The sequence below is a fragment of the Fistularia commersonii genome, chromosome 18 (assembly GCF_037954325.1).
Source record: "Fistularia commersonii isolate RoL2024-O1a breed Wild chromosome 18, RoL_Fcom_v1.0, whole genome shotgun sequence".
In the NCBI taxonomy this organism is placed as follows: Eukaryota; Metazoa; Chordata; class Actinopteri; order Syngnathiformes; family Fistulariidae; genus Fistularia; species Fistularia commersonii.
The window spans coordinates 13,873,964-13,899,657 of NC_141301.1; the positions used below are offsets into that span (position 1 = coordinate 13,873,964).

The 25,694-nt window shown below is 44.8% G+C and overlaps 2 protein-coding genes across 4 annotated transcripts; both read right to left on the minus strand.

Annotated features, from left to right (window-relative positions):
• Positions 1-1,966: 1,966 nt before the first annotated feature.
• sptssb (serine palmitoyltransferase, small subunit B) lies at positions 1,967-7,681 on the minus strand. 2 transcript variants are annotated; one of them, XR_015107446.1, is made up of 3 exons: positions 7,503-7,681; positions 4,867-5,257; positions 1,967-2,096 (listed from the first exon to the last, which is right to left on the minus strand). XR_015107446.1 is itself a non-coding variant. In XM_086164322.1 (2 exons), the coding sequence occupies exon 2, from the start codon at positions 5,242-5,244 to the stop codon at positions 5,002-5,004; it is 243 nt and encodes an 80-aa protein (XP_086020448.1). In that variant the 5' UTR covers positions 5,245-5,257; positions 7,503-7,681; the 3' UTR covers positions 3,896-5,001. The 2 variants fall into 2 exon arrangements, 1 of the variants encoding a protein (XP_086020448.1); XM_086164322.1 differs by lacking the exon at positions 1,967-2,096 and having other exon boundaries at positions 3,896-5,257.
• Positions 7,682-10,901: 3,220 nt separating this feature from the next.
• On the minus strand, positions 10,902-23,594 carry nmd3 (NMD3 ribosome export adaptor). 2 transcript variants are annotated; one of them, XM_086164299.1, is made up of 16 exons: positions 23,467-23,594; positions 23,120-23,193; positions 22,679-22,813; positions 22,497-22,593; positions 21,944-22,024; positions 21,395-21,523; positions 19,536-19,626; positions 18,752-18,830; positions 17,374-17,470; positions 16,629-16,746; positions 13,519-13,664; positions 12,588-12,700; positions 12,431-12,503; positions 12,145-12,251; positions 11,408-11,478; positions 10,902-11,291 (listed from the first exon to the last, which is right to left on the minus strand). In XM_086164299.1, exons 2-16 carry the CDS (start codon positions 23,161-23,163, stop codon positions 11,158-11,160), a joined length of 1,515 nt encoding a protein of 504 aa, XP_086020425.1. In that variant the 5' UTR covers positions 23,164-23,193; positions 23,467-23,594; the 3' UTR covers positions 10,902-11,157. The 2 variants fall into 2 exon arrangements, with proteins under 2 accessions (XP_086020425.1, XP_086020426.1); XM_086164300.1 differs by having other exon boundaries at positions 23,429-23,552.
• Between the last annotated feature and the right edge of the window lie 2,100 nt (positions 23,595-25,694).

The window sequence follows — 25,694 nt, forward strand, 5'->3', positions numbered from 1 at the left end:
CAGAAGTTCCTTCGAAGTGTAAAAGCAAGAGGGAAAGACAGAAAAACACATTTGGAAATCACACTAAAGTGTTTAGACAACAACAGAGACAAAAGGATAAGAAGAGGGAGAAGAAAAAAATAAACCCTAATAATGGACCCCAAAAATCATAAACCCATAAATCCCATAAATCAGAAACTGTTTAAAATATAACTCTCCCCTTTCATGATTATAATTATAACTGGATGTAATAGTACTTGATGTAGTAGTAGTAGTGTTAGTATATAATAATAATAATTATAATTATTTTTATTTTCATTTATAATCTATTATTATATTACATTATAATATACTATATTATATATTGATAATAATTGTGATTGCTTTTATTCATTTTATTAATTATTATAAATCTTTACTATTATCATTATAATCATCATCATCGTTGCTATGACTTATTATCACTTATTAATACTTATACTCACTAAGAAAATGAGATAATACTTTATTGATCCCCATTGAGGAAATTCGAGGTAATAATTATTATCATCATCATCATCATTATGATAATCATCATCTTCATTCTTTATTATTTAAAGTATCTTTAATTCTTTCTGGTTCTGTAAAAAGGTAAAGTTATTAATTATTGTATTATTGCGCTTTGGTTTGTTTGGTGCTGCACTTTAATGGCCACTGGGTGGCAGGCTTGTGCCTTGAACTTTATATACTTTAAATGAATATAAAGTATCACTTAGACCAGTTTCAGGCAGTGACTTCCTGTGTTTTTACCTCCAGGATTCGTTCGTCTCCATCCGGTCGGACACTCGTGTTGACCAACTCGTAAATAAGACTCCTTGTTCTCGTCCTCCTTGAAGATCCATCAGGTAGTAAATCAAAGCTGCAAACTCTAAAGAGGCCGAGGCCTCGAAAAGATTTACGGAGATTCGATGAGAAAAGAGACAAAAGACTCCTTCCTGTCTTTCCGTTGCACCTAAAAAAAAAAAAATACACACAACTGGTGTGTTGTAAAGTTTAAGGACGCAACTACTTCACCTCCTCATCCAGAATGTGAAACCCTACTCCCTATAGAGCACACACACACACACACACACACACACACACACACACACACACACACACACACACACACACACACACACACACACACACACACACACACACACACACACACACACACACACACACACACCCAACAGTGCCAACAAGTTCCTCCCTATAGTTTTGCCTGTTAAATGACTTTATGACATTTTAATAGAAGGGTTGGGAGGCGTCGTCATTTGTTTTGATGGTGAACAAATGATTCACTAAGTGACCAATTTTGGCGAAACGCTGCTTCCCGGCGAGGTCACATGAAGGCGCTGTACATTTCAGGGAAGCAAAACTGTAAACATCAACTTACAGACGGGTCAGGTTGGATTTTATTTGTAAGACGATCCACAGAAACCCCGACATTAACCCGTGAGCGAGCGCTTATGCAAGCATTTTACCTCGGCTCAATGCATGCGGCCTTCTGCCTCAACCGGCCGGGGTAAAATGGAAAGACAGAAGGTCAGAAAGATAAAAAACAAGAGTGTGATGGACAGAGGAGGTGTGAGGATTCTGAGAGGACCGATGATCTCTGTAATGATAACAGTAGCGCTAATAGCTCCATGCTAATAGCTGAAATGAAACAATAAAAGCTTTCGTAAAGAAATAACAATGGTTGACGCACTCTGGGAACCTACAACATGGACTCCAGAGAAGATCTGATGAAGAGACACGAGTGCAGACTGGACAGGAAGAGAGTGGTGCATCATGGGATAGCCATTGGAAGAACACAGATTGTCAAGAGAGGAGTGGCAGAGAAGTATGTTAGACTGGTGCAGGACATGTATGCTACCTGTTAGACAGTGGTGAGGTGTAACAGAGAAGTTCAAGGTGGAGCTGGGACTCTGTCAAGGTGGAGGTGGGACCTCTTGTTTGAAGTGGTGATGGACAGGCTGACAGATGAGGTTAGACAGGAATCTCCATGGACATTGAAGTTTGCAGATGACAATGTGATCCGTACTGAGAGCAGGGAACAGGTTGAGGAACATCTAGAGAGGTGGAGGTATGCCCTGGAAAGGAGAGGAATGAAGGTTTGTTGCAGCAAGACAGAATACATGCGTGTAAATGAGAGGAACCCGGGTGGATCGGTGAGGCTACAGGGAGCGGAGATCAAGAAGTTTGAGGATTTCAGGTACTTGGGGTCAACGGCCGGAGCAATGTAGAGTATGGAAAAGAGGTAAAGAAACGGGCTCAAACAGGTTGGAGTACGTGGAGAAAAGTGTTCAGGGTACTATGAGCTGGAAGACTATCAGCCAGAACGAAGGGAAAGATGAGCAAGACAGTGGTGACACCAGCCAAGTTGTAGGCTCTACAAACAATGACAACAACAAAAAGACAAGAGGCAGAGCTGGAGGTTGCAGAGATGAAGATGTTGAGGTTCTCTTTGGGAGTGACCAGGATGGAGAGGATCAGGAATGAGTCCATCAGAGGAACAACACACGTTGGATGTTTTGAAGAGAAGGTCAGAGAAGCCAGACTGAGATGGTTGGGTCACGGACAGAGGAGGGATGGTGAATATATTGGTAGACGGATGCTGGAATTGGAGCTGCCTGGCAGGAGGTCTTGAGGAAGACCGAAGAGAAGCTTTATGGATGTAGTGAGAGAGGATGTGAAGGTAGTTGGTGTGAGAGAGGAGGATAAAGAGAACAGGGTTAGAGGGAGAAAGTTGATTGGCTGTGGCGACTCCTGAAGGGAAAAGCCAAAAGAAGAAGATATGAAGGACATTTAGGGCGTCACGGGCAAGAGTGATTTTAAATTCTACTCTGAATTTTACCAGATGGCCGATAATGTGAGGATGTGATCCCTCACAATCGTTCTCCATGTGCTGTAGTGTCTTCAGCGGCTTGTTCGCGTCACGTTTGATTTTTTTGGACTCATTGCACATTAAAAGCTATTCTACGTTCGACCTCGACCGCCTTCAAAAGGCTCAACGGCAGAAAAAAACATGACCCTTTGAGTTCGCCTCACACGAATCCCTCATCAAAGTAGCGGAGAGTCTTTTAGAAATGACAATCCCAGCCGGAGGTAAACAAAAGGACGAGCACCATTGTTTTGTTGTGATGTCGGTTGTGGTAAAACAGTAGCCCGGGGCATCGCTATGGAGACGGATAATTTGCATGCATGCGCCACATTGGAAGGTAGAGCTAAACTATAGCGCCTGTAGCCGATTGTGTGTGTGTGTGTGTGTGTGTGTGTGTGTGTGTGTGCGTGCGTGTGTGAGACTTGATCCAGAGTGGAAGGAGTCGTCACATGTTGGCTGTAATATTAATATTTGAAGATGGCGGGGTTTCCTTGTAAACTGAAACCCAGCGGCACGTTATCGCTCCGTGACGACTCCCTGTCGGTTGCCGGGAGTTACCCCGGGTCTCATTATGAGAAACACGGAGATAACCTCTGACCCGCTTTGTTTCGTTTTTTTTTTTTCCAGAAGAGGGCACGTCCCACGAGCAGAAATGCGGCGTAAAATATCAGGAAGGCTTGGAAAGTGTGGGGGGGGGAATTATGCAAATTTCGCATTTTGTTCCAACATCCTTGGGGTTGTTTATCATCTGAGGTGTGATGATGTGAAACAAGCGTGACGGTTGGGTTCAAGTGTCGCCCAGGCGAGGACGACCCGCCCCTCTCCTGCACGCAAAAGGGGGAAAGGCATACGGCGGACACGCGCTTCTACACAACCTGCAAAGAACCGGTTTGGTAACTCGGCCCGTCGTCGTCCGGACGGGCTCATTTCCCTCCGAAGCGCCGCAGATCTGCGACCTGCCTCCCCGTTTACTGTACATACGGCCAAATAACTTCCAACTCGCGCTTCGACAGTCCCTCTGAGAATCTTGCCATGTCTTTATTTTGTGGATATTGCAGCCGTGCATTGCCGTGGAAACATTAATTACAAAAAAAATAATAATAATTTTACAAAACGTCCGAGGGGAACATGATAGTTTGGACAAGAATCACAGTGAAAGGTAACAGGGGGGGTTTATGGCCGCAAGAGAACAGACATAAATAATCAAAAATGTGGTAATTGACATTGTAACCAGCCAAGCATTTACCAGTCAGTGTGTATAAATATATAATGACATAAAAATGAGATGATTTTTAAGACGGTGATCGGCGCGCCCCTCGACCCGAAGCGGGAAAATTTAAAGTCGCGACCCCTTTGCTCGCCTGCTCGGCCCTCTGTAGATCAACTACAGGGAAGCCGGCCCTGGACGGTTTTTATTTTCGCAGAACGGCGGCGTCCTCAAACAGCTCCGGTCTGAGCTCAGGGTGTGTCGATTGAGTCGATCGATGCCAATAAGAAAGCCGAGCCTACAAAACAAAGGTGTGTTTTATCAATATTTGCTCATGCTCAGTGCGGAGCGCGCCTCCCTGAAATACCAACAGCTAAAACACTGGAGATCCAGAGGGGCTGGGCACACGTCCCTCGTGATAAAACCCTTTTTTTTTAAATTAAATATAGGCAACAAAAATCTAGCAGATCCCTGATTGAGACGGTTTAAGAAAGATAGCGTAGCATTAGCTTCTGGGCCGCAAAGCATCGGCTTCAGAGAATCCCGTGACACAAACGGTGACGGCGGCTCCGTTTTCAGAGCCGGCGGCGGCTCGTCATGATAAGAGCCCGTCGAGAAAAGACGGGAGGGGTCACCGTTTGACTCGCCGTGATTAGCGCTCAGACGTGCAAATACACGCCGCACGCCGGCTTCCGGAAACCAGGTGAGCGTGCAAATTTGCAAACCCATGAATGTCCCGTCATGCAAAACCAAACGTTTTGGATGCACTCACGCGGGACACGGGGAGGAGGACGGAGGCGAACCCGGGAAGCGGGGAGGGGGATCTGGGTCTTGATGGCCAGCTGCGGGGTCACCGTGAGGAGGGACGAGTCTCTGCGGGAGGAAAGGCCTCGCCTGCTTCCCCCCCTCAGTTCATGAGCGCCACCGTGCTCTCCGGCTGGCCGCCGCAGACGCCGGAGAAAAACTCCAGCGCCAGGCGCACGTGGATGGGCACGAAGACGTAGGAGGTGTAGATCACCATGGCGATGGCGGAGAAGAGGACGGAGTTGAAGATGGACTTCTCCCAAGGCTCCAGGACGTAGATCCCGGTGATGAGCAGGTACTGGTAGTACAGCCAGGCCAGGTACTCTGTCAGGTTCTTGAAGTTCATCCTGAGACCGGAGCTGAAGGACGGACGGCGTGAGGAGGACAGGGAGGAGGAGGCGAGGGAAGGAGGTGAGGGAAGGAAGCGAGGGAAGGACACACGTGGATGGGAATCAGTCAAACAACAGATTAAAATATTCAGCAGAGCGGAAACTTTAAATAACTTATAAAACAACTATTCATTCATTCATTCATTATCCATCCCATTAATCACAGTCGGTCACCCTCTCCTTTAAACATCATGAAAACATTCACCCTCTCATTCACGTGTGATATAAAGACAGATAACATTTATTCACACATCTGGTCAATTTTGGTTCTCCAATGAGCCTCCTGTGGGAGGAAACACACACATACATTGGTTTTATATATACAGGAATGTCTCAGAAAATTAGAATATTGTGATCAAGTTCTTTATCTTCTGTAATGCAATTACAAAAACAAAAATGTCATACATTCTGGATTCATGACAAATCAACTGAAATATTGCAAGCCTTTTATTATTTAAATATCGCTGATTATGGCTTACATCTTAGGGAACTCAAAAATCCTATCTCAAAATATTAGAATATCATGAAAAAGTAATTTTTGTTTTTTTAATTGCATTACAGAAGATAAAGAACTTTATCACAATATACCTAATTTTCTGAGACAGTCCTGTATATGTATACATACACACATAAACATACAAACACACACATCCATACACACATAAATGTATATGTTTATATATATATGTATATGTTTATATATATATATACACACATATATACAAACATATATATATACATATATAAACACACACACATCCATACACATATATGTACATATATATACAAACAAACATATATGTCACGTGTGTGTATATATATATATAAATTTATATACAAACACGTGTGTGTGTATGTATGTATATATATATATCTATATATTCACATATATATACCTCTGAATATTGAAGAACATATGTAGATATATACATATATGTATGTATATATATATATATATATATAAATAAACAAACACACAGATATGTATATATACATGAGTATATATACATATATGTGTATGTGTTTTTACATATATATAAATATATATATATATACACACACATGTATGTGTATATACATGTCAATATCTTCTTCATATATATGTATAATATTTACATATCTGTGTGTTTATATATATACATATATATACATATATGTATATTCATATACACACATGTGTATATGTATATACATGTCAATATCTTCTTCTCCTTTGTGCTTTTCCCTTCAGGTGTCGCCACAGCCAATCAATCTTCTCCATTTAACCCTATTTTCTGCATCCTTCTCTCTCACACCAACTATCCTCATATCTTCTCTCACGATGTCCATAAATCTTCTGTTTGGTTCTTCATCTATACCTCCAAAATCCAGCATCCGTCTACCAATATATTCACTCTCCCCAACCATCTCAGTCTGGCTTCTCTGACCTTCTCTCCAAAACATCTAACATGCGTGTAAACACACACACAGACATATATATGTATGTATATAATACATCCTATTGTTTCTCTGCAGATCATCCCCACCTGACGCCCTCCTCCCTGTGTGTGTGACAGCGCCGTCACAGAAACATACTTTAAACAAATCTCTCTGGGGTTTCTTTCTTTAACATGCAGTGAGTCAGCGGCCCCCCGGCGGGGCTCCTGAGGGGCTCTGAGGGGGAAACATGAAGAGATTAATGAGCCTAGGAACTAATGGTGGAATTGTTTTGAGGGGCTGCAGTGGGATTTTTTGATTTCTCAGCACCTGCTGAAATATCTGTGTGTGTGTGTGTGTGTGTGTGGCAGGAGGCCCCCCAGGCATTAACAGATCCTGCTACCCAGGAAGGGGCAGGTTAAACCAAAGCACAGGTGTCTCACCTGACTTCTAGAAACTACTTTGTAAGAAGAAATAATGGAAAGAAATATAAATAAAAAAAAAAAAAATATATATATATATATATATATATATATATATATATATATATATATAATTTTTTCCCCAAAAAAATTTTTGCCATTTTTTTTAACAAAAATGCAAATGTTTAACTTCTCCACGACTGAAATGAACTTGTCTCATCACTCATAAATTACAGCGAAATTAAATTAAAATGCTTGAATTACAAGTTTGACCCACGCACACGCACTCGCATCTACTGTTTATCCTGCAGCGTCCTGCATTCCATCACTTCGCCCGAACATCGCCGATAAAATCTTTTAAATAGAAAGGTACTTACAGGTTTTGCGTGGCGTGGATTCAACCTTAGACGCGAGATCCGTGGACCTGATCCACCCGTGACGGAGCCACAGCCGCCGAGCCCGCGTCACCCCGCCGCCGCCGCTGCAGCCGCTGCCGCCGCGCCGCTGCGGTCTCAGCCGAAGCGCCGCCCCGGCCGTGACACCACACCCACTCGCGTCTCGCTCACCTGGCCCACGGACGAGGGGCGGAGGGTGGGGTGTGTGTGTGTGTGTGTGTGTGTGTGTGTGAGGGGGGTCCGCCTCGGAGTCCGCCCTCCGCCCCGCCGGTTGTCGCATCCTCGCCGCAGTGCCGCGCCTGCAGGACGGAACCCCACGGCGGGTGGGTGCGGAGCGACCCTGCGTGGGGGGTGAGACGCGGGGACACCGGCGTGGATTTAAAACCCTAAACACACACTTCATAATCCGCTCCGCTGCTCCAGAGTGCTGGAGTACTCCCTCACCTGCAAAATAATACCGATACACCAATATTCCCACACAAGTACTGCAGTAGTATTACACGAGGATACACAGATGCGGTCCACGCGTGGGGAGGTCGCGGGAAGAGCTGTGCTGCACCTCTTCCTCTGTCACTCTGAAAAACTGGAACCGCTGCGAATGAAAACTACACGTGACGAAGTGATTGAATTAATTTGTAATAATTTGGTCAAAACCTCAGATTATTTCGGATCCGCCTACAATCTGAGGACTGTGTCAACAAAAGGCTGGCCTGGGGTCGACACACACACACACACATATATATGTGTATCGACCCCATATATACATTCATAAATACAGGTATATACACATATATATTAGTGCATGTATATATATAAATACATAGGTATATATTTACACATAAACACAGGTATGTATATATACACACCTGTCTATATATACATACAAATATATATGTGTATATACATATATATCTATATACACACGTATGTGTGTGTATGTATATATACACATATACATATATATATATACACATACATATACATGTATATGTATAAATATGTGTGAGCGTATATTTACACAGATATATATTAAGACATCCATATGTGTGTGTGTATATATATATGCACTTATATATATACATGTGCAGATATATATACATAAATACATGTGTATAAACATACATATTAGTGCATGTACATCTATAAATACATAGGTATATATATATATAAATATACACACAAACACATACAGGTATGTATATATACACACCTGTCTATATATACATACAAATATATATGTGTATATACATATATATCTATATACACACGTATGTGTGTGTATGTATATATACACATATACATATACACATACATATACATGTATATGTATAAATATGTGTGAGTGTATATTTACACAGATATATATTAAGACATACATACACACACACACATCCATATGTGTGTGTGTATATATATGCACTTACATATATACATGTGCAGATATATATACATAAATACATGTGTATAAACATACATATTAGTGCATGTACATCTATAAATACATAGGTATATATATATATATATATACACACAAACACATACAGGTATGTATATATACCACCTATCTATATATACATACAGATATATATGTGTATTTACATATATATCTATATATACACACATACATATATATATGTGTGTGAGTATATTTACACACACATATATATCAAAACATACATATACACACACACATATATGTATATACGTGTATGTATATATATGTATATATACATGTATGTATACACACAAACATATATATATATATATATATATATATATATATATATATATATATATATATACACATACATAGGCAATTTCCCTCTTGGGATTCAATAAAGTACTCCCATTCTCTCTCTCACACACACACACTTTTTTTTTTCTTTTAAGTGACAATATTGTCATTTGACTCTCATTCCCATAATTCATCGTTTCAGCTGTCCGTTAACGTTGCGGGTGTTCCCATGAGATCTGTCCTCCGTCTTCTTTATCTGATGTTTCCCAACCCTTGTGTTTATGCTGTTAATGAGACCTTCACAAACTGTGAAGTTCATCTGGTACCTCCAGCAGGTTGGCAGTCCTCGGGTGTGTGTATCCATACAACATTCCCGCGGCCTAAGCGGTAACTCTACCCCGAGCCGTGGTTTTCTCCTGGTGGACCTCGGCTGTTTAGACTTTAGCGAAAAGCAAACGCTTTGGCGGAGGAGGAGTTACAATCTTTAATCTCGTTTAACTTGCTTCAACGCGCGGCTTCGACAAACCCAACCAGACACACGTCGCCGACGCAAACAAGCTCGAGCCGAGAACGTCCGTCTCCTTTGTTTTGATACCGTCGGAGTAGGAAATCTTATCTCCCCATCTACGGGTTTGCTGACCGTCACTTCACAACACTCTGCAATATTGATGTGTAAACACGGGCAGCGCCGTCGGGCCACGCACGGATCCACGGGCCGCCGCGGACGACACCCGAGACAGTTAAAATAAAAGCGGGGGCGGAGAACACCGAGCCGAGGAGGGGATTTGTCCTGAGACAACTTCACCTGAGATCAACGGGTAATCTGAGCTCTATAAAATGACCGGCGGACAAACGATGTGGGTCACCCGTCGCACACGGGCACCGGTAGTGGGAAAAGCAGGTCAGCGGGAGTGCGATCAGAAAAACGGCGACCCCCGCCGCCCCCGCCACGCTCACACGTACCCGAGGATTCACTTCGTTCACTTTCCCAAGATCTGGTTACTGCTCACAACCAGCTCAGGTTTGTGAAAAACAAAACTGGGCCTCCCTCTTCCTCCTCCTCCTCCTCCTCCTCCTCGCCGCCCGTCTTCCATCCAGCGCCCGCACACCCGCTCTGCCGCCGTGTCGGGTTACGCGGCGCTTTGTATCAGCACATTTTGGGGAAAAACAGCCAGGCGACGGGACGTTCGGCTTCGCTGTGGGAGCGCAACGGGACAAAACCCCGGCTGAGACCGGCACGTTTTCGGTAAAAGGGGTTCAAGATGATAAACTCAATTCCGAAACACTGGAATGTATAAATACCCGGTTGAGAAATACACAACTCTTGCGTTATAATGCAGCAGAATGAGTTTGAGAACGTTAGATTTGACAAATCATGCCTGTAGAGATGTCGGCCTTGATATACATAAATGTCAGAGTAAGATAGCATGTTAACAACAAAAATTATCATCTTATTTATCTCCTAAAACCTGAACAAAAAGCACACCACCTGTAGATTCGGCCTCCAAGTGGAGCGCAAACGTCTCCAGTTTTGACCGGACCGCCTATCGGAGTGGATCTTTGAACACATCGGTCGGGGTCTCAAAGCTCCCTCCTGTGGACGTCTCTGAGGAAACATGCAAGCACGATCAAGGAAAAGTGGAAAGTTGACATGAGAGCGAATTTTTATTTTGAATTCATGGCGCAGAAGCGCCGTTTTTCCAATTGTACATTTCCAAAAGCACGGGGGGGGGGGGGGGGTGTTATTTCTGTCGGGCCGGCGCGGAGAGGCATCCTCCACCCGGCAAAAGCCAGACGAGTAAAAAAGACGGGCCGAGAAAATCCGGACGCCAGAGGTGTTCGATCCGGCGGATTTGAATTTCCGGCGTCCGCCTGGCGGGGCAGAGGCGGGGGAGGAGCTGCCTACTCCGTCATCATGTCGGCGCCTTCGCCTCCGGTGGCGTCCGTCAGGCTGAGCTCCTCCAGCATCTCCACCAGGGAGATCCGCGGCGCTCCGTCGTCGTCGGTGTCGCTCTCGACCCGGATCTTCGAGGCGTCTGCGAAGACGAACGCGCGAATATTCCATAAATAAATCTACGTGACGCGATACGGGGAACGCAGAGTGGGACCCGTCCATGTGCGAGAACGAAAAACGGGCTTTCGCGTCACAAACCTCTGTAGATGTTGACATTCTTCCTCAGGGCTTCATCCTCTTCCAAGTCCTCCAGGAAGTCCTGGTATTGTCTGGCGACAGAATCAGAAGCCGTGAGTTACGACCGGACCGAAACAGCTTCACCAGATAGCCAACGCAACGTCATCGGGTGTTTTGTGCAAAGTGTACAGATCCTAGTTGGATCACTTCGCAGTGAGCTACTGTTTCTCTACTGCTTTGTCGGGAGTTCCTAAAAGTGTCCTGGTCGGCCTCTCCGAAGAAAAACGTGTAATGGAAAATATACTGCTCAAAAAAATAAAGGGAACACTTGAACAACACAATGTAACTCCAAGTCAATCACACTTGTGTGAAATCATAGTGTCCACTCAGGAAGCAACACAGATTCATTTTGACTTGTTTTAAGGACATTACATCAAAGTTGGATCAGCCTGGAGTTTGTTTTTACACTTTAATTTTGAGTGTGATTCCTAATCCGGACCTCCAGGGGTTGATACAATTGATTTCCATTGATCATTTTTGTGTGATTTTGTTGTCAGCACATTCAACTGTGTAAAGAGCAAAGTATTTCATAAGAATATTTCATTCATTTAGATCTAGGATGTGTTTTTTAAGTGTTCCCTTTATTTTTTTGAGCAGTGTATTTCCGGGGAAACTTTCTGGACAAAGCCTGCTACGATTTCAAAATCTTAACTCAGTGACTGCGCGGCAACTGTTTGGAATAAACGTTCCTCCGTTACCTCTCGTCGTCCGACTCCATGGCCGCTCGCTCTCTGTCCATCTCCTGCAGCTTCCAGTTCCTGCGTTTCACCCTCCTGCTGCGGTCGTAGCTCTTCTTGATCAGAACCTTGCAGGGACGAAATGGGTGTCGGACGTTTCACACTTATATTGCCATTTGAAACGTGACAAAACACAGCAACTGCAGATCAGTCAGTATCCCGAATTGCCAGTAGAGGGCAGTATCAAACAAGTTTTTTTTTTTTTAAGGGTCTCAGAAGGCTGGGAGGAAGTGCAGGTCTGCCTTACCACGTCAGGAACATGATGGGGGTTCATCTTATTCAGTTGCTCATCGTTGATGTTGGAATTGGCAAAGTCGAACCTGTTGAAAAACAAACAAAAAGCGCGCTGAATGCAAACTCCGGGCTCGGTTCGCTTGCGGCGGCTCCTCCCGGGCCCCACTCACCCCTGCACCAGGTCCCCGATGCTGAGCAGGTGGCCCAGGAAAGTCCGGCAGTGATACTGCTGACCGGTGTCCATCTCGGAGGTTTTCTGAACCCACACCTCCGCCAGGGTATGCTGTAACACACACGTCGAAAGATAAGATAAGATAAGAACAACTTTATTAATCCCGAAGGAAATTGTTGTGCCAGAGTTACAGAAAATATAACAGTAATAAATAATAAAAAGAAAAAAGCAGAATTAGAAATAAAAAATAAACTATAAAGTGTCTCAGTGAAACTATAAAGTGTCCTAGTAAACAAGTGATAAAAACTATAAGTGTCTTAGTAACAAGTGAGGTAAGGAGTGCACAATAGTATAAGGAAAAATTGTAGTGTAGCTGTTATGAAATGAAATATTGCACAGTTCTGAATATTGCACAGTGAAATGGAATATTGCAGTTTTTTTTTAGGTTAAAGATAGGTTCTTATGGTTGCCGGCGGCTGCCGACTTAAAAAGTCTGATAGCCTCAGGTAGGAAAGACCTCCTGTGGCGTTCAGTGGAGCTCCTCGGTGGTATCAGTCTACGGCTGAAAGAGCTCTGACAGGACGTCAGTGTGGCATGCGGGGGGTGATGGACATTGTCCATGATGCTGAATGAAGCATAAGGCAGAATGAAAAATGGATGCGACGAGGCGACGCCTTCTTTCCCTTCGATTTATTTGGACAATTTCATCGGCGAGGAGGCGGCCTCGGAGGCAGAACCCGGAGAACCGGCGGGCCTCATTCCCGGCGCCGCTGAAACAAACGGCGTTTCTCCCCCCTTTGGCCCGAATCCCGCTCGGAGGTCGAGGGATAATGGAATGGCCTGCTATTGATTTTGCTCTCGAGTGCGGCGCAGTGTTTCCCCCATAAAGCAATCAGCCGTGTTTCCGACTTACAAACATTTTCGCTCACCTTATTGGACCTCATTCCGGCTCCGGCGCCGAGCTTCTGGTTTCTGATGATATCAATGTCCATGACGATAAACTCCTCCAGTTGCCGCGGGTTACAGAGACTGTTGAAGGGATTTCGCCAGTATGTGTTCCCGTCCACCTCGGCAACTAAGAAATCAAAGAAGATCGATGTAATTTCACAATAACATCAGATAAGAGAGACTGGTGGAGACTTTTAAATCACCAAGTGTTTTATCTTCTTTTATAACTCTGCTTAATGATCCAAAACAACCTCAGGATCATCTTCGGAAGTTTCACGTCAACCGGAGTGAAAGGAGGGAAAAGCTCGAACCAAGTAAAAAACAAGAAAATAGTCGGCGATAGAAATGTTTTTAACAGTGGAGGTAATTATCAAACCCGGTCCAGATCTGCCAGCCAGAGAAAACTGCCCCCAGGCGGTTTCTGTTTTTTTTTTTTTTTTTTTTCCAGCCGTCTTGAATGCTGAAACTAAAATAGCCTGGTCTTTGAAGAGTAATTAAAAACGTGTGCGCCTCCAAAATGTCAGCGGCTGCAAAGGACCGCCGCAGCGAGAACGGAGCGCCTCGTCGCCGCCGAGTGTCACCGCGTTCGTATCGACCGACGGCTCCGACCACCGACGAGGCGGCTCCACGCCACCTTTCTCCCGTAAGGCTGCGCCGCGTCCGTCTCTGCAAACACGGCTCGCGACGAACATGTGGCCTGCACAGCGAGGCAGGTCGGCTCAGTGCAGCGCTGAGTGTGTGTGTGTGTGTGTGTGTGTCCACCATGGTTCGGTACAAAGAGTCATAACTACAGGAGTCAAACGTTTAACAGGGTAGCCATGGAACTATTTTGGTAATGGTTTTTATTTTAAGTCGTCTCGCGGCCGACGTTTCCAAGCCTCTGCAGGTTTAACAGCTTCTGTTTACTGCGTTGTTTTGTCAAGCGTGACTATTTTTGCTCGTTCTAACCCACGAGACGGCCGAGGACTGATATTCTCTCCTGTGACAAACAAGTTTGATTTGTATTTCAAGTTAGTTTATTAAAGATCCCCAACGCTGGGCTCACACCTTAAGACTTTGAAAAGACTGGTGGAAAACTACCTGCACACATCTAAAGACTACTTTTTAAGAGTTTTAAGTCTCAGACTGAGATTTTAAAAAGGACTGAATCTCACAGGGTCAGCAATTACGAGACTACAACTATATTATTTCGGCAACTTTTTCCCACCATTCAATGTTTTTGTATTTGCAGAGCCTCGGCTATTTTACGCCATTGTTTTTCCTTCTCCGCTCGGATGGGATACATCGGAGAGTCGACGTCGCACGAGCCGGGCCGTCCAGTCCACAGATCCACCGTCCGCTCCGTCCCGATCGGGACGTCCTGCACCGTTCCCGATTGCCCGTATCAACAAATACCGTCTCTGCCGATCTGGTGATAGTTTGTTTACCGGGTTTCCTGTTTAGTTGGACTCATCTATCGGTTGATGATCGTGTTACGTCACCGTAAAAACTGGTGATCATATCTAAGACTACAAGACTGCTAGCGTACATTTAGGAACACGCTGCGTAACTCTTCACATTTCCTTCCAGTTTTAAGTCTGCGACGAAGTGTTCGCCCGGTATAAAATGAATTGTCAGAAACCATTTTTATCCAGAATGTATGACAAAAAGTATTAATGCTGTTAGATTAACTGCCGTAAGAAATGGCTGATGATGACGTGGCAACCAGAAACACAACTTTATAATTGTCCATTACCCTGCCTTGGTGTTAGCCGCAGAGGAAGCCTGCTCTTGAAGTTGTCGGCATCTTCATCGGCAGAAAATCAAAACATCGGGAAAAAACCGGAAGCGGGTTTGGTAACGTGGCCCCGAGGTCAATTAAATAGGCTTAATTTCTTAAGTACTTGATGTTGACACAGTCGGACTGATAACCTATTATCGTCAGTCTCTGAGCAGAGGTGATTTGGGACACGTCCCTTGGCTGCTCGCGCCTTTTACCCTCCGCCCAGTCCGACCCGTCGCAGGACGAGCGCGAGTCCTGAACGCGCCGGGGTCTTTCCTCTCTCGCCGTCTCTGACATTGGCTTGATGGTCCACTGAGCGCCCGCCCCGGCTCTCCGGCCAAGATCTCCTCACAGATCCGGCTTCAACCGCATTGAAAACGTACGTCGGGTTCAAGAGTGAGTGTCGATTCCGCGGCGGTGCACCTTGGTCGCGTGGGTTTTGGATCGATCGATTCAAAAGAAAAAGTAGAGAAATACATCCGATCCAAACAATATCAGGGGCGCTTGAGGCTTTTCGATGAATTGAACCCAAACTCACTCGGACACAGCTAAAGGCTCAACGTTAAAGACGCACATAAGCAGAACCTTCTGTCCGTTGACCGCCTTCGTTTCCTGCCCGTCTGCCGGGAGCAGCCAAACGCAGTAAACAGAGCGGTAACGTCGGATGTCGGCGTGTTTCGCGGAACGTTCAATTGTCGTCTTCCTTTCGCCTGCTCCCTTCAGGGGTCCCAACGGCGAGTCGACCTCCTCCATCAAGCCCTGATCTCTGTATCTTCTCCTCTCACATCAACTAACTTCATGTCCTCTTTCACCACCATCCATAAATCTTTTCTCTGGTCTTCCCCTAAACTTCCTGGCAGTCCCAATCCCATCCTTCTACCAATATATTCCCCATCCTGCAGTCTGGCTTCTCTGACTTTATCTCCCAAACATCTACCATGTGCCGCCCCTCTGATGGACTCATTCCCGATCCTGTCCATCCTTCCCAAAGAGAAACTCTGCATCTTCATCTCTGCGACCTCCATCTCTCCCTCCTGTCTTTTCCCACTGCCGCTGTCTGCAAACCGTACGGCATTGCCGGTCTCACCGCTGTCTTGTACAGCTTTCCTCGGAACCGGAACAGAGAAGAAGACAACATGGGGTCGGCACGTTCAGCGAGAAGAATCCTCTGTCCGGATGCCGCTGCGTTTAACGGCCGCCGTTAGAACACGGATCGACACGGAGCAGCCGTGGAAGGCACGAGTTTCAAAAAGACGCGCCATTTACAAACGTTACGTCAGAATAATTGAGCTTTAAGTCTGGGATGGGTTGACAGGGATGGGTACTCACTCTGCAGGGTGTTGGGATCGATCAGGTGGATGGTGCTGGTGACTCGAACGCACACACACACCTGGCCCATGTTCCCCAGACTCTGCGCCAGCCGCGGGGACAAACACACCACGTTATCCTGGGGAAAAGGGAGACAAAAAAAAAAAAAAAAACACTTTGGTGTCAAAGTTGGGTCACCCAGCAGTTTCCAAGAAAAGGGCTTGACATCGAGGAATTGTGTGAATATATATTTATATATATATATAAAATTAAGAAACATTTACCGGCTGGTGTTTTAAGAATAAGAACAACTTTATTTATCCCGAAGGAAATTGTTGTGCCGGAGTTACCAGAAAAATATAACAGCAATAAATAGTAGTTGAAAAATGGTATTAACCAGTGAAAAATAAGAGAAAAAGGGAGAATTTGAAATGCAAATAAACTATAAAATGTCTTAAGTAACAAGTGAAGGAGTGCACAAGAGTATGAAAAAATATTGTACATGTAGCCGTTATGAAATATTGCAGTTATGAACATATGTACTTATAAATTATTAGTTTAAATGACTACAATTTACAGTAAGTGGGTGAGATTTTTTTTTTCTAAGGTTTTAAGATTTTAAGATTCCCTGCGGTTGAAGGGAGAGGAATTTTCAAGTCAAAGTTGTGTTTAACCGCGAATGCGTCTCATTCATTAATACTTTCATCCGAAACGAAGCCTTCAATCTATCAGCCTCTTCAAACCGGTCCAAGCGCTTCAGCCGTACCTTGCAGACGGGGACGATCTCCACGGAGAAGGTGCTCTTGTAGTTGTACGTGTTCGAGTGGATGTCATGAGAGATGAGACGCTGCGAGGTCTTCGACCTACAAAATGGGGAAAATTGATTTTCATGGTCACTCGCCATATGCGTGGGTCAAATCCGATGTGCTATATAAGAAGTACATTATTCAATATGTGCTGGACGTCTTTCAGGGACAATGACGAATGCGTTAGCCTCTTCTGTTGGCTTTTTATGCCTTTTGACAGAAAGAAACCAGAATATCCAAGCGCCAAAATGCAAAAGCTCGTCGTTTCCGGCGACATGCCAACATAGTTTCTAGCTGAGGTGGCGGCCCGTCCACCCGGGGGGGGATTCAAAGAGGATCAAGCCTCGTGGGAAAAACGATAGTAATCCCATTGATCAGAGCCGGCGTTGTGGGGCGATGCTGCAGCGTCAGCCGCTGGAAGGCACGCCGGAACAACTGCGGCGCCACAGGGGCGGCGAGGCGTGGATTCGGACGCCATCACTTAAGCCGCCAATTCCACCGTGTTTGTCATCGCGTTTGCTCTTAACAATGCGAAGGTGTGCAGGAGGGAGAGAGGGATGGTTGCTGTGTTGGCTTTTCCCGGAGTTGTGGGATGTGAATCAGCCGCTGCGTCGCCTTTCAGATCGGGATCCGAAGTTGGCAAGGGGGGGGGGGGGGGGTCAAAAGTTCAAAACACGACACAGCAAAGTACGGCAGCTGCTGAACAGCCTGTTTTTAAAGGATTCAAGTTTCCTCCGCGACACGCTGCTTGAATGGCTCAGCACTTTGTGCGTTTAATTACACATTTTCGTCAGTGAATACACTCTGAGGGCACTGAATACCAGGAATTTCTGGGAAAAATAAGATGTCATTTGAAAAGATGTGTCAAATAAATCTGTATGACCCTACTTAATATACCGCCGCTAGGTATTCATTGAGTTCGTCAGTGAGACGTCACAGGAATGCAAAGAATATTTCAAGATCAGAGAAGCAAATGGTATTGTCATGACAACGGGACGGAAAGGGGCGGTGCGGCCCGGGGGGGGGGGGGTACAGCCGTCGTCCTTGGGGCCAAACGTTCCCGTTTGGATTCCCGCGCTCCTCCGAGCCTGTCAAAGCATCGTTGAGCGAGACGCCGAACCCCAAACAGCTCCCCTGGCGCCGCTAAGTGGCTGCCAGCTGCTCACGGTTCATCCATGATGGGTTAAATGGGATTAATAAACAAAAAAAAAAAGCAAAAATTTTAAAAATGCAGACTCTCCACATCTGCAGCGTTATCCTGAAGTCGTCGATCGGAAAATACACAATAGTTGACTGTTACTAGATACAACTATTTTGTTCTGTTGACACGTCACTTACCTGCAGGGCACGGTGCACTGGAGGAAGTCCACCATCTTCTGGGCGTGCTGCTTGGAGCCGTAGTAGAAATCAATCCCCTCTGAGACAGAACAGTAACAGGATAAGGGCCTCCAGCGGTCACAGGTGTCCTCTCACAAGGCATCACTACTGCAGAGCAGTGTGTGCATGACGCCCCCCCACACACACACACGCACACTGCACTGCACAGCAGATGAAGGCGGGTGGAAATATGGCGGCCACATGTTGTAACCATAACGCTTTCAAGTCCTGCCAAGATGTGCAGATGATTTAAATATGAGTGTCTGGGGCCAAACTCTACGTCACGTGGGGGGGGGCGGGGGTCGCGGTGCAACGCCGCAACGCTGCCAGTCAATCTACGGCAATGTGTGCAAGACTTCTTGGTGGCTTATGTGTGTGTGCGTGTGATGTTAAGGTTTGCATCGCTAAATAGGGTGAGGCACGCGGGAATCCGAGACGGAATGCCAGCTCTGATTACAACACACTGATTGGATCCACAACACACACCGCCCTCGCAGGCCCACACCGATACAGCTGTTTGAACTGATTGGCGGCGGCGATACGCCTGCACGGCGGGAAAGCAGTCGTTAACACGCGGCGCGTCATTATGCTCGCCGGTGTTCTAATCCGCATTAGCGACGGCGGCGACCAGCGGGGCGAGCCTCCCAGTTTAACTGCATTCCCTGCCTCCGTGCTGGAAGATGCACGGCGTATTGTGTGGGAAATCATAAAAACAAAAAGCAGGAACTGCGTGCCAGGAACCTACCGTGGATCTCCTTGATGTTGAGGGCGTTCTGGTGGAGCTTGTGCTTGAGGATCAGCTGTTCCAGATAGTAGAAGGTCTTCTTGTGAACCGTCTGTTGGAGGGGAGAACATGAACGGGGTTGACGATGCGCCGCCTCGCATTCTTCTGGCGTTTATGTGAATCTGTGATAAACGACACCGTTTCTGCCTCGGCCTGTTTGACCCATTTCAAATCCATAATGCTCCTCTCGTGACCCTTAAGGAAACTACACTTTTGGGTAGGACAAGAACCGCTTCTTAATTTATTGATGTTTTCTTCCGAGATCCTGAGGTACCGTGTGAGTGTTAAGCTGTCCAGCCAGGCATTGCTCTCACACACAACCTAAAAAACACACCGGGAGACGTCGGAGGCACAGGAGAGGCCACACACGAGGCTGAATCCACACTCTTCCCCGCACCAGAGCAGACTAATTATGTATTCTGTTGGATGTCTGAAATTTGCCAGGGAAGTTCCAGGCTTCCTGTCCAAATTCTCACCCTCCTAAGAGCAAACACTGATCACGCTTAAGATGCACGAGCGGGAGAAAGTCTCCCAAAGTGTTTTGGTGGCATTTTTTTGTGTTAAATGCAGCATTTAATCTACCGTTTTATGTCTTGCCATCTCCTTTCCACTTCATGTAGAACCCTACCAGCAAATTGCAGTGTGGATGGAGGTGGTTAGCATCACACCCACTGAGATGATTCATAGTCACCAGGATACACGTTCAACCATCTGACGCTTCTAAAAGGATGTTAAACATCTAGCAAATAAAGTGATGCACAACCCGGTGAATATTAAAAATGTGTAGCATTAGTGTGATCGTTGCAGGAGAAAATCACAACATATTTAAAAAAAAATCACACAAACTGACGTTTTTTGGCTTAGAGGTACAGCTTCTGTCACTGGATCTGACACACCGTGACATCCCTGGCTGCCGGGAGGGAAAATGATTTGGCCGCATTTCAGTCCCCCCCCCCCCCCTCTATGCTTCTTATAAAGCTTTGGTAGCTATTTCCTTCATCTCTTGAAAACGCTGCTTTATTCCCCCACGCACGCAAGCCTCCGAACCTTCGGTCATATGACGTTGATCTGAGTCCGAGTGTGAGGGTGGGCTCCACGAGACTCTGAGATACAGACAACACAGGTTTTGTGTGTGAAAATGCACACACTTTATATATAGAGGCACTGTTGACCTTTGCACCGCATTGATTTTTCAGCAACACACTGCCAACTTCATACCAATACTAGCTGTCTGACTCCGCGCAGCCAAGCGCTTCTTACTCATTAAGCCTCAGGCATCGCTGCTGTTTATTTGACATATTTGCATCTCCGGTGGACGGACTGCCGTTTCTGTGCAACCTAATTGTTGATATATCAAATTTACGGTCATAAAATTTGATCTGTGGCACAATGACAGGATCTTCAATGCTCAGGTCGGGTAGGTGGACAGTGAGCTACTAGGATTTATTTAATAGATGTACAATTAAGCCCATGCATTTTTTGAAAGACACAGATCATTGGCTTGTGTCTAGTTCCTGAAGGAAATGTTTGTTTCCTTTTAATTTCACCGGGCTTTTCCATGAATCCGATCAACTCCGCTTGGCAATTAGTAATTAGGTCAAGTATTGGAAGCTGGATGTCAAAATTACCGCAGACAGTAAAAACAAAAACAAGTTGTGTCCAACACGATTCCATACACGGCGTCGGCTGCCATGACTGCGCCCAGCTTGTCTTAAGCTTTGATGAACGCGTAAATAACGTCAATGTTAGGGAAACGGACAGCCGAAGACGACGAATTTACGACGACTTTTCCGAAAGCTTAATCGATAAGGGACGCCTACCTTTTGCCGAACTTGAACGACAGCTTTCCAAAAGTCCTTGGCCTCCACACGGTGGCAGTCATCACACATTTGAGCCTGCACGACAAACTCGACCACAAAGACTTGCTGAAGAATCGCGCCATTCATCACCTGCGGAGACGGAAGGCGGCGACAGGAACGCCGCGCGCCATAAATGTGGGAATGCTCGGAAATGTCAATGTGTGTTTTGGGAAATTACTATCTAATGCAATCTTTGTGTTGCTTCACATGTAGGATATGTAACTTCCAACATTACTAAGCTCAGAGGTAGCTGTGGCAAACAAAGGACTCAGTTTCTCACTAAAGGTCATGGAGATGAAATGACACGTACTGGCAACGCACACGTCTTAAACACATTAAACAGAACTGGGCACAATAGACTCTTTCAAGACCATATGTCAAAGTCTGTGTGGCACCAGCTCACTTCGCACAGAATGTTAAACCTCGACATTACTTGCAGTTCAACAACAAGAAGTTAAATGAAAGCTGCAAATATTTATCAACGGAGTCGGCGGCGTCCTTCCTGCTAACCTCCTTCTGGATTGTCAGCTTCATCTTAATTCTTTTGGAATGGGGCTCGGTCCACAGGAAACCGGCATCGATGAGACGCACCTGTGAGAAAGGAGGTGTTGATATTCGATCATCTTTTGAGAACTCTGGCAGGATATTGTCAAGTGCTTCCCCTTGAAAGTATGTTCCGGAAAATACGCCCTCTAATGAACCGGCAACAACGCATTGTGCCTGAATCACGGAACACTGTGCAACCATTTCCTGCACAGGAGGAGGCATCACAAACACGGCTGTCGGAAAGCATAAATGTTTTGGACTATAATAATCAGCTTAAAGTATTATTCTGCAGCGATATCCCTGGACTAATATTGCTGCAATAACTCATGACCGTGTAAGAAAGTATTTCCACTGACCTACGTCAACAAAACAGTAGTTTCATACATTGACTTACATGACTGACTTAATGAGGTGAGAGCCAGGCAGAGCTCATGCTTTCTATGTACACACACTTTTTGTGTATACTTAGAGAAATTGAATGTTCACATTTGTGTACTTTAATATGACTCATTGTTACCTTGGTCATAGAGCTTTTAATCTTTTTTAGGCAAAGGGCAAGCAATTCCCTGGACTCGAGAGCACACTGCACCCAGGTGGCTGGTGGTTGTAAATATCTGTGTAGAAGAGGAGGAATAGAATTCGCCACGATTTCTCGATTACATTTATATTAGGCAAAACGGAAAGGGTCATGGAGCAAACCTTTCACACTGCTTGCAGAAATGCACGGTGACCTGCTTGGGAATTCCCTCTGAAATGTCCACCTGGGTGCGCAGACAAGCCACACACATATTGGCTGGATTGGGGGGAATGGGGATGCCACAAGTGCAGCACAGGCTGAAGGGAGAAGATTGCAGATTTGTAAAAACAGTCGTGTTGTGCCATTTCATGCTTTGTCAGTTAAAATGTGCAGGGCGGTGTCAACTCCACCGCAAGCAGTAGTGATTCAGGGGTTTATGTACAAAAGATTATACTGTGTGAATGTGGCCTTTGGATTTATGTAGACATGACAGCGGTCTAGTGCTAAGAGTAAGTACTTCAGTACTTCAATCGCTGCCATAGAAATGTAAAACAAACCGATCGCCGTGCCATGAAATCCTCTTATTACAAAGATGATGCTGCAAAAGTAAGATTTGAACGTACACATTGCCCTGAGTGCCTGGCGCGACAGATTGCATGTATTCCATGCTTGGCGACTTTGAAGTCTCAGCGGGGACCTGTAAGAAGATATATACAAAATGACAGTTTAAGTTTCAGATATCACAGCGTTATCATAGGCAAAGCATCACTGACGGAGATTTTAAAAATTAAATGAGGCACTATGTTTACGAAAATACTGTAGATAGCATAGTATAACCTGAGTTAGCATCACAAGCCAAACTGCTACTTATGTTGACTACTACGGAGAAACTTGCTAAAACAATTCGGGCAATAAATGTCAACAACACTGACCAACAGATATGGTTTTCGAAAGAGACAGATGAAACTACCAATGTTCTTAGTTTGCGAAATCCAAGTCAAACACCGTAAGCATCCACGTTTTCCCCAGCAAGCGCAGCAATGGAAGGCAGCTCTGTGACGTCACAAAGTGGAAGGACCCCGAGGAGGCCCTCCGTCTGCCTGATTAGAAATCACTGGACATTTGGAAGGCCAAGGAGACAAACGAGATTTAAATTATTACTTTATTTAGTACTTTATGGACGAAGGTAAACAAGTCAGTCCATAGTCTCATACAACTTACAGAAATAACTCATTGACTCAACCTGAAAAACAGACCGCAAATTTGTGAGGTAGAAATATAAAAATGAATACATAATTATTTGCACTACAACCACTATTACTCTTAAAACCATTCTGCACATATGACATCTACTAAATCCAAAAATCAAGATGGCTATCAAATGCTCATTTTTTCTACAATATTTGATGTATATTTGTATTCATCCAAGGTAATTTCATTATAATGAGCATGAATACATGGCATGTGTATTAACCATTTGGCGAATATCATTGTAAATATATACATATATAATCTTCCCAGAGGTTTTTGGGCAGATTGTGGGGTATCATGACTCGAGATGGGGGGAAACTCCACAGAAACAGAGGTGCTGTATTGTTTAAATGTCAAATTTACAAAAAAGTTGCAACTTTTTACTGAAGGAAGGATTCATTTACTATACTGGAAAAGTGATATGCGAATAACTTTGCTCCAAACAAAAGAGACAAGATCTAACAAGAGGTGTGCTGTGCAAAAAGAACCAGCTGAAAATATATATTTACTCGGTTGATTACCCAAAGTTCATTTGGTATTTTAACAAAAACGAAGGCATACACTACAAACTGCACAAGTTTGATTTTATTTGGAAAGTAATATTTGCTCATATTATCACAAAGATACAGACAATGCACCTACAATTTTATATTGGTTGGATATTCTTGCACTGTTTGAACCGAATAACACAAGTAAGTTTTGCACACACCCTCTTCAAGTTACACAAACTTTTTTGTGGCGATAAAAACCTCTTTATTTTCACTTTTCTTTCAATCCAAAATGACAACGAGGAAAGTGTTGCACCTGAAACGTCTACAAATTACTTGCAGTACACAATTAACCTCCTTTAAATGCGTGTTTTTCATTTGAGGCATGTATGTAGGCATTCGTGTATTTACAAAATACCTGGAAATACTGTATGATTATTTTGAATAACTACAGAACAGTGCATTTTTTCCATAAAGGCCTGTGTGGCAATTCTGTTGACCTTCCTCTGGCACATTTTGCTCTGATTACACACACTAACAAGTCAAATAATAACTTGGCGGGACAACAGGAGTTCGCCTTCTCTCCCAGACCATTACACAACAGCAGGTGGAGAAACTCCACCGACCGGTCACTCAAGTAGCCCGAGAATGCATCTGCCGCAATAAATTCTGCAACAGCAGGCTGAGAAACCACCTGTGGAGACCGATGTAGCAGCAGAGACCGGGAGAACGTAGAAACTACAATGTTATCAGTATTATGGCGAGTCACAAATGTTGGGTTTATGTTGTTTACGCTTGTTTCTGTGTGATTTTGGGGGGTTGCTAGGAATTTTGTGGGTGCGCTTTGGGGTGCCATGGATTCTGAGGGTTTTTACCCGGAACTGAGCGGGAACAGTTAGTTTCATTGCAAGCTTGTGTGGTGTGGCTTTGCCCAGCAACATCTATTGCTCATTAAACAGACATTTTATCGTCACACGGGGTGTTTCCCTGAATAAAACGCTACAGTATGATATAAAATGATACAATACTTTTAACAAGAGATTGTCTGGTATGTGAATAGATTGTAGAACTTTGCTGATTTGCCACTTTTTATCCATTCAACACTGCAAAATGACTGTTAACCTTTATTTAACCACGGGGGAAAAAAAAGCTCAAGAGTGGCCTGGCCGAGATGAGCAGTTCAAGTTTCCGCAACATAAATGAACAAACAACAACTCGCCCACACATACACACACACACACACACACACAAGTTTAGAAAACAAGATACAAATAGAGACACTTTTAGAGGAAATATAACAGTGCGCGTTACGGTAATATATCTGCGTAAATATCCCCGAAATACAGCCGTTTCCTGCGCTTTTGACAGCAGCGCCCTCCCACCCCTCGCCCTTCCCTTCTCCCTTGAAACGGCGAGTCTTGGAGATTCCGAGGCGCACCTGAAGGCAGCACGGCCGTGT

Coding starts and splice junctions, on each gene's coding strand:
- sptssb (XM_086164322.1), bottom strand. CDS start 5,244: ATGAACTTCAAGAACCTGACAGAGTACCTGGCCTGGCTGTACTACCAG.
- nmd3 (XM_086164299.1), bottom strand. CDS start 23,163: ATGGAATACATGCAATCTGTCGCGCCAGGCACTCAGGGCAATGT. Junction 19,627..21,394: donor TCGTTCAAGTTCGGCAAAAG/GTAGGCGTCCCT, acceptor CCCCTCCAACAG/ACGGTTCACAAGAAGACCTT. Junction 12,252..12,430: donor CCCATCATGTTCCTGACGTG/GTAAGGCAGACC, acceptor CGTCCCTGCAAG/GTTCTGATCAAGAAGAGCTA.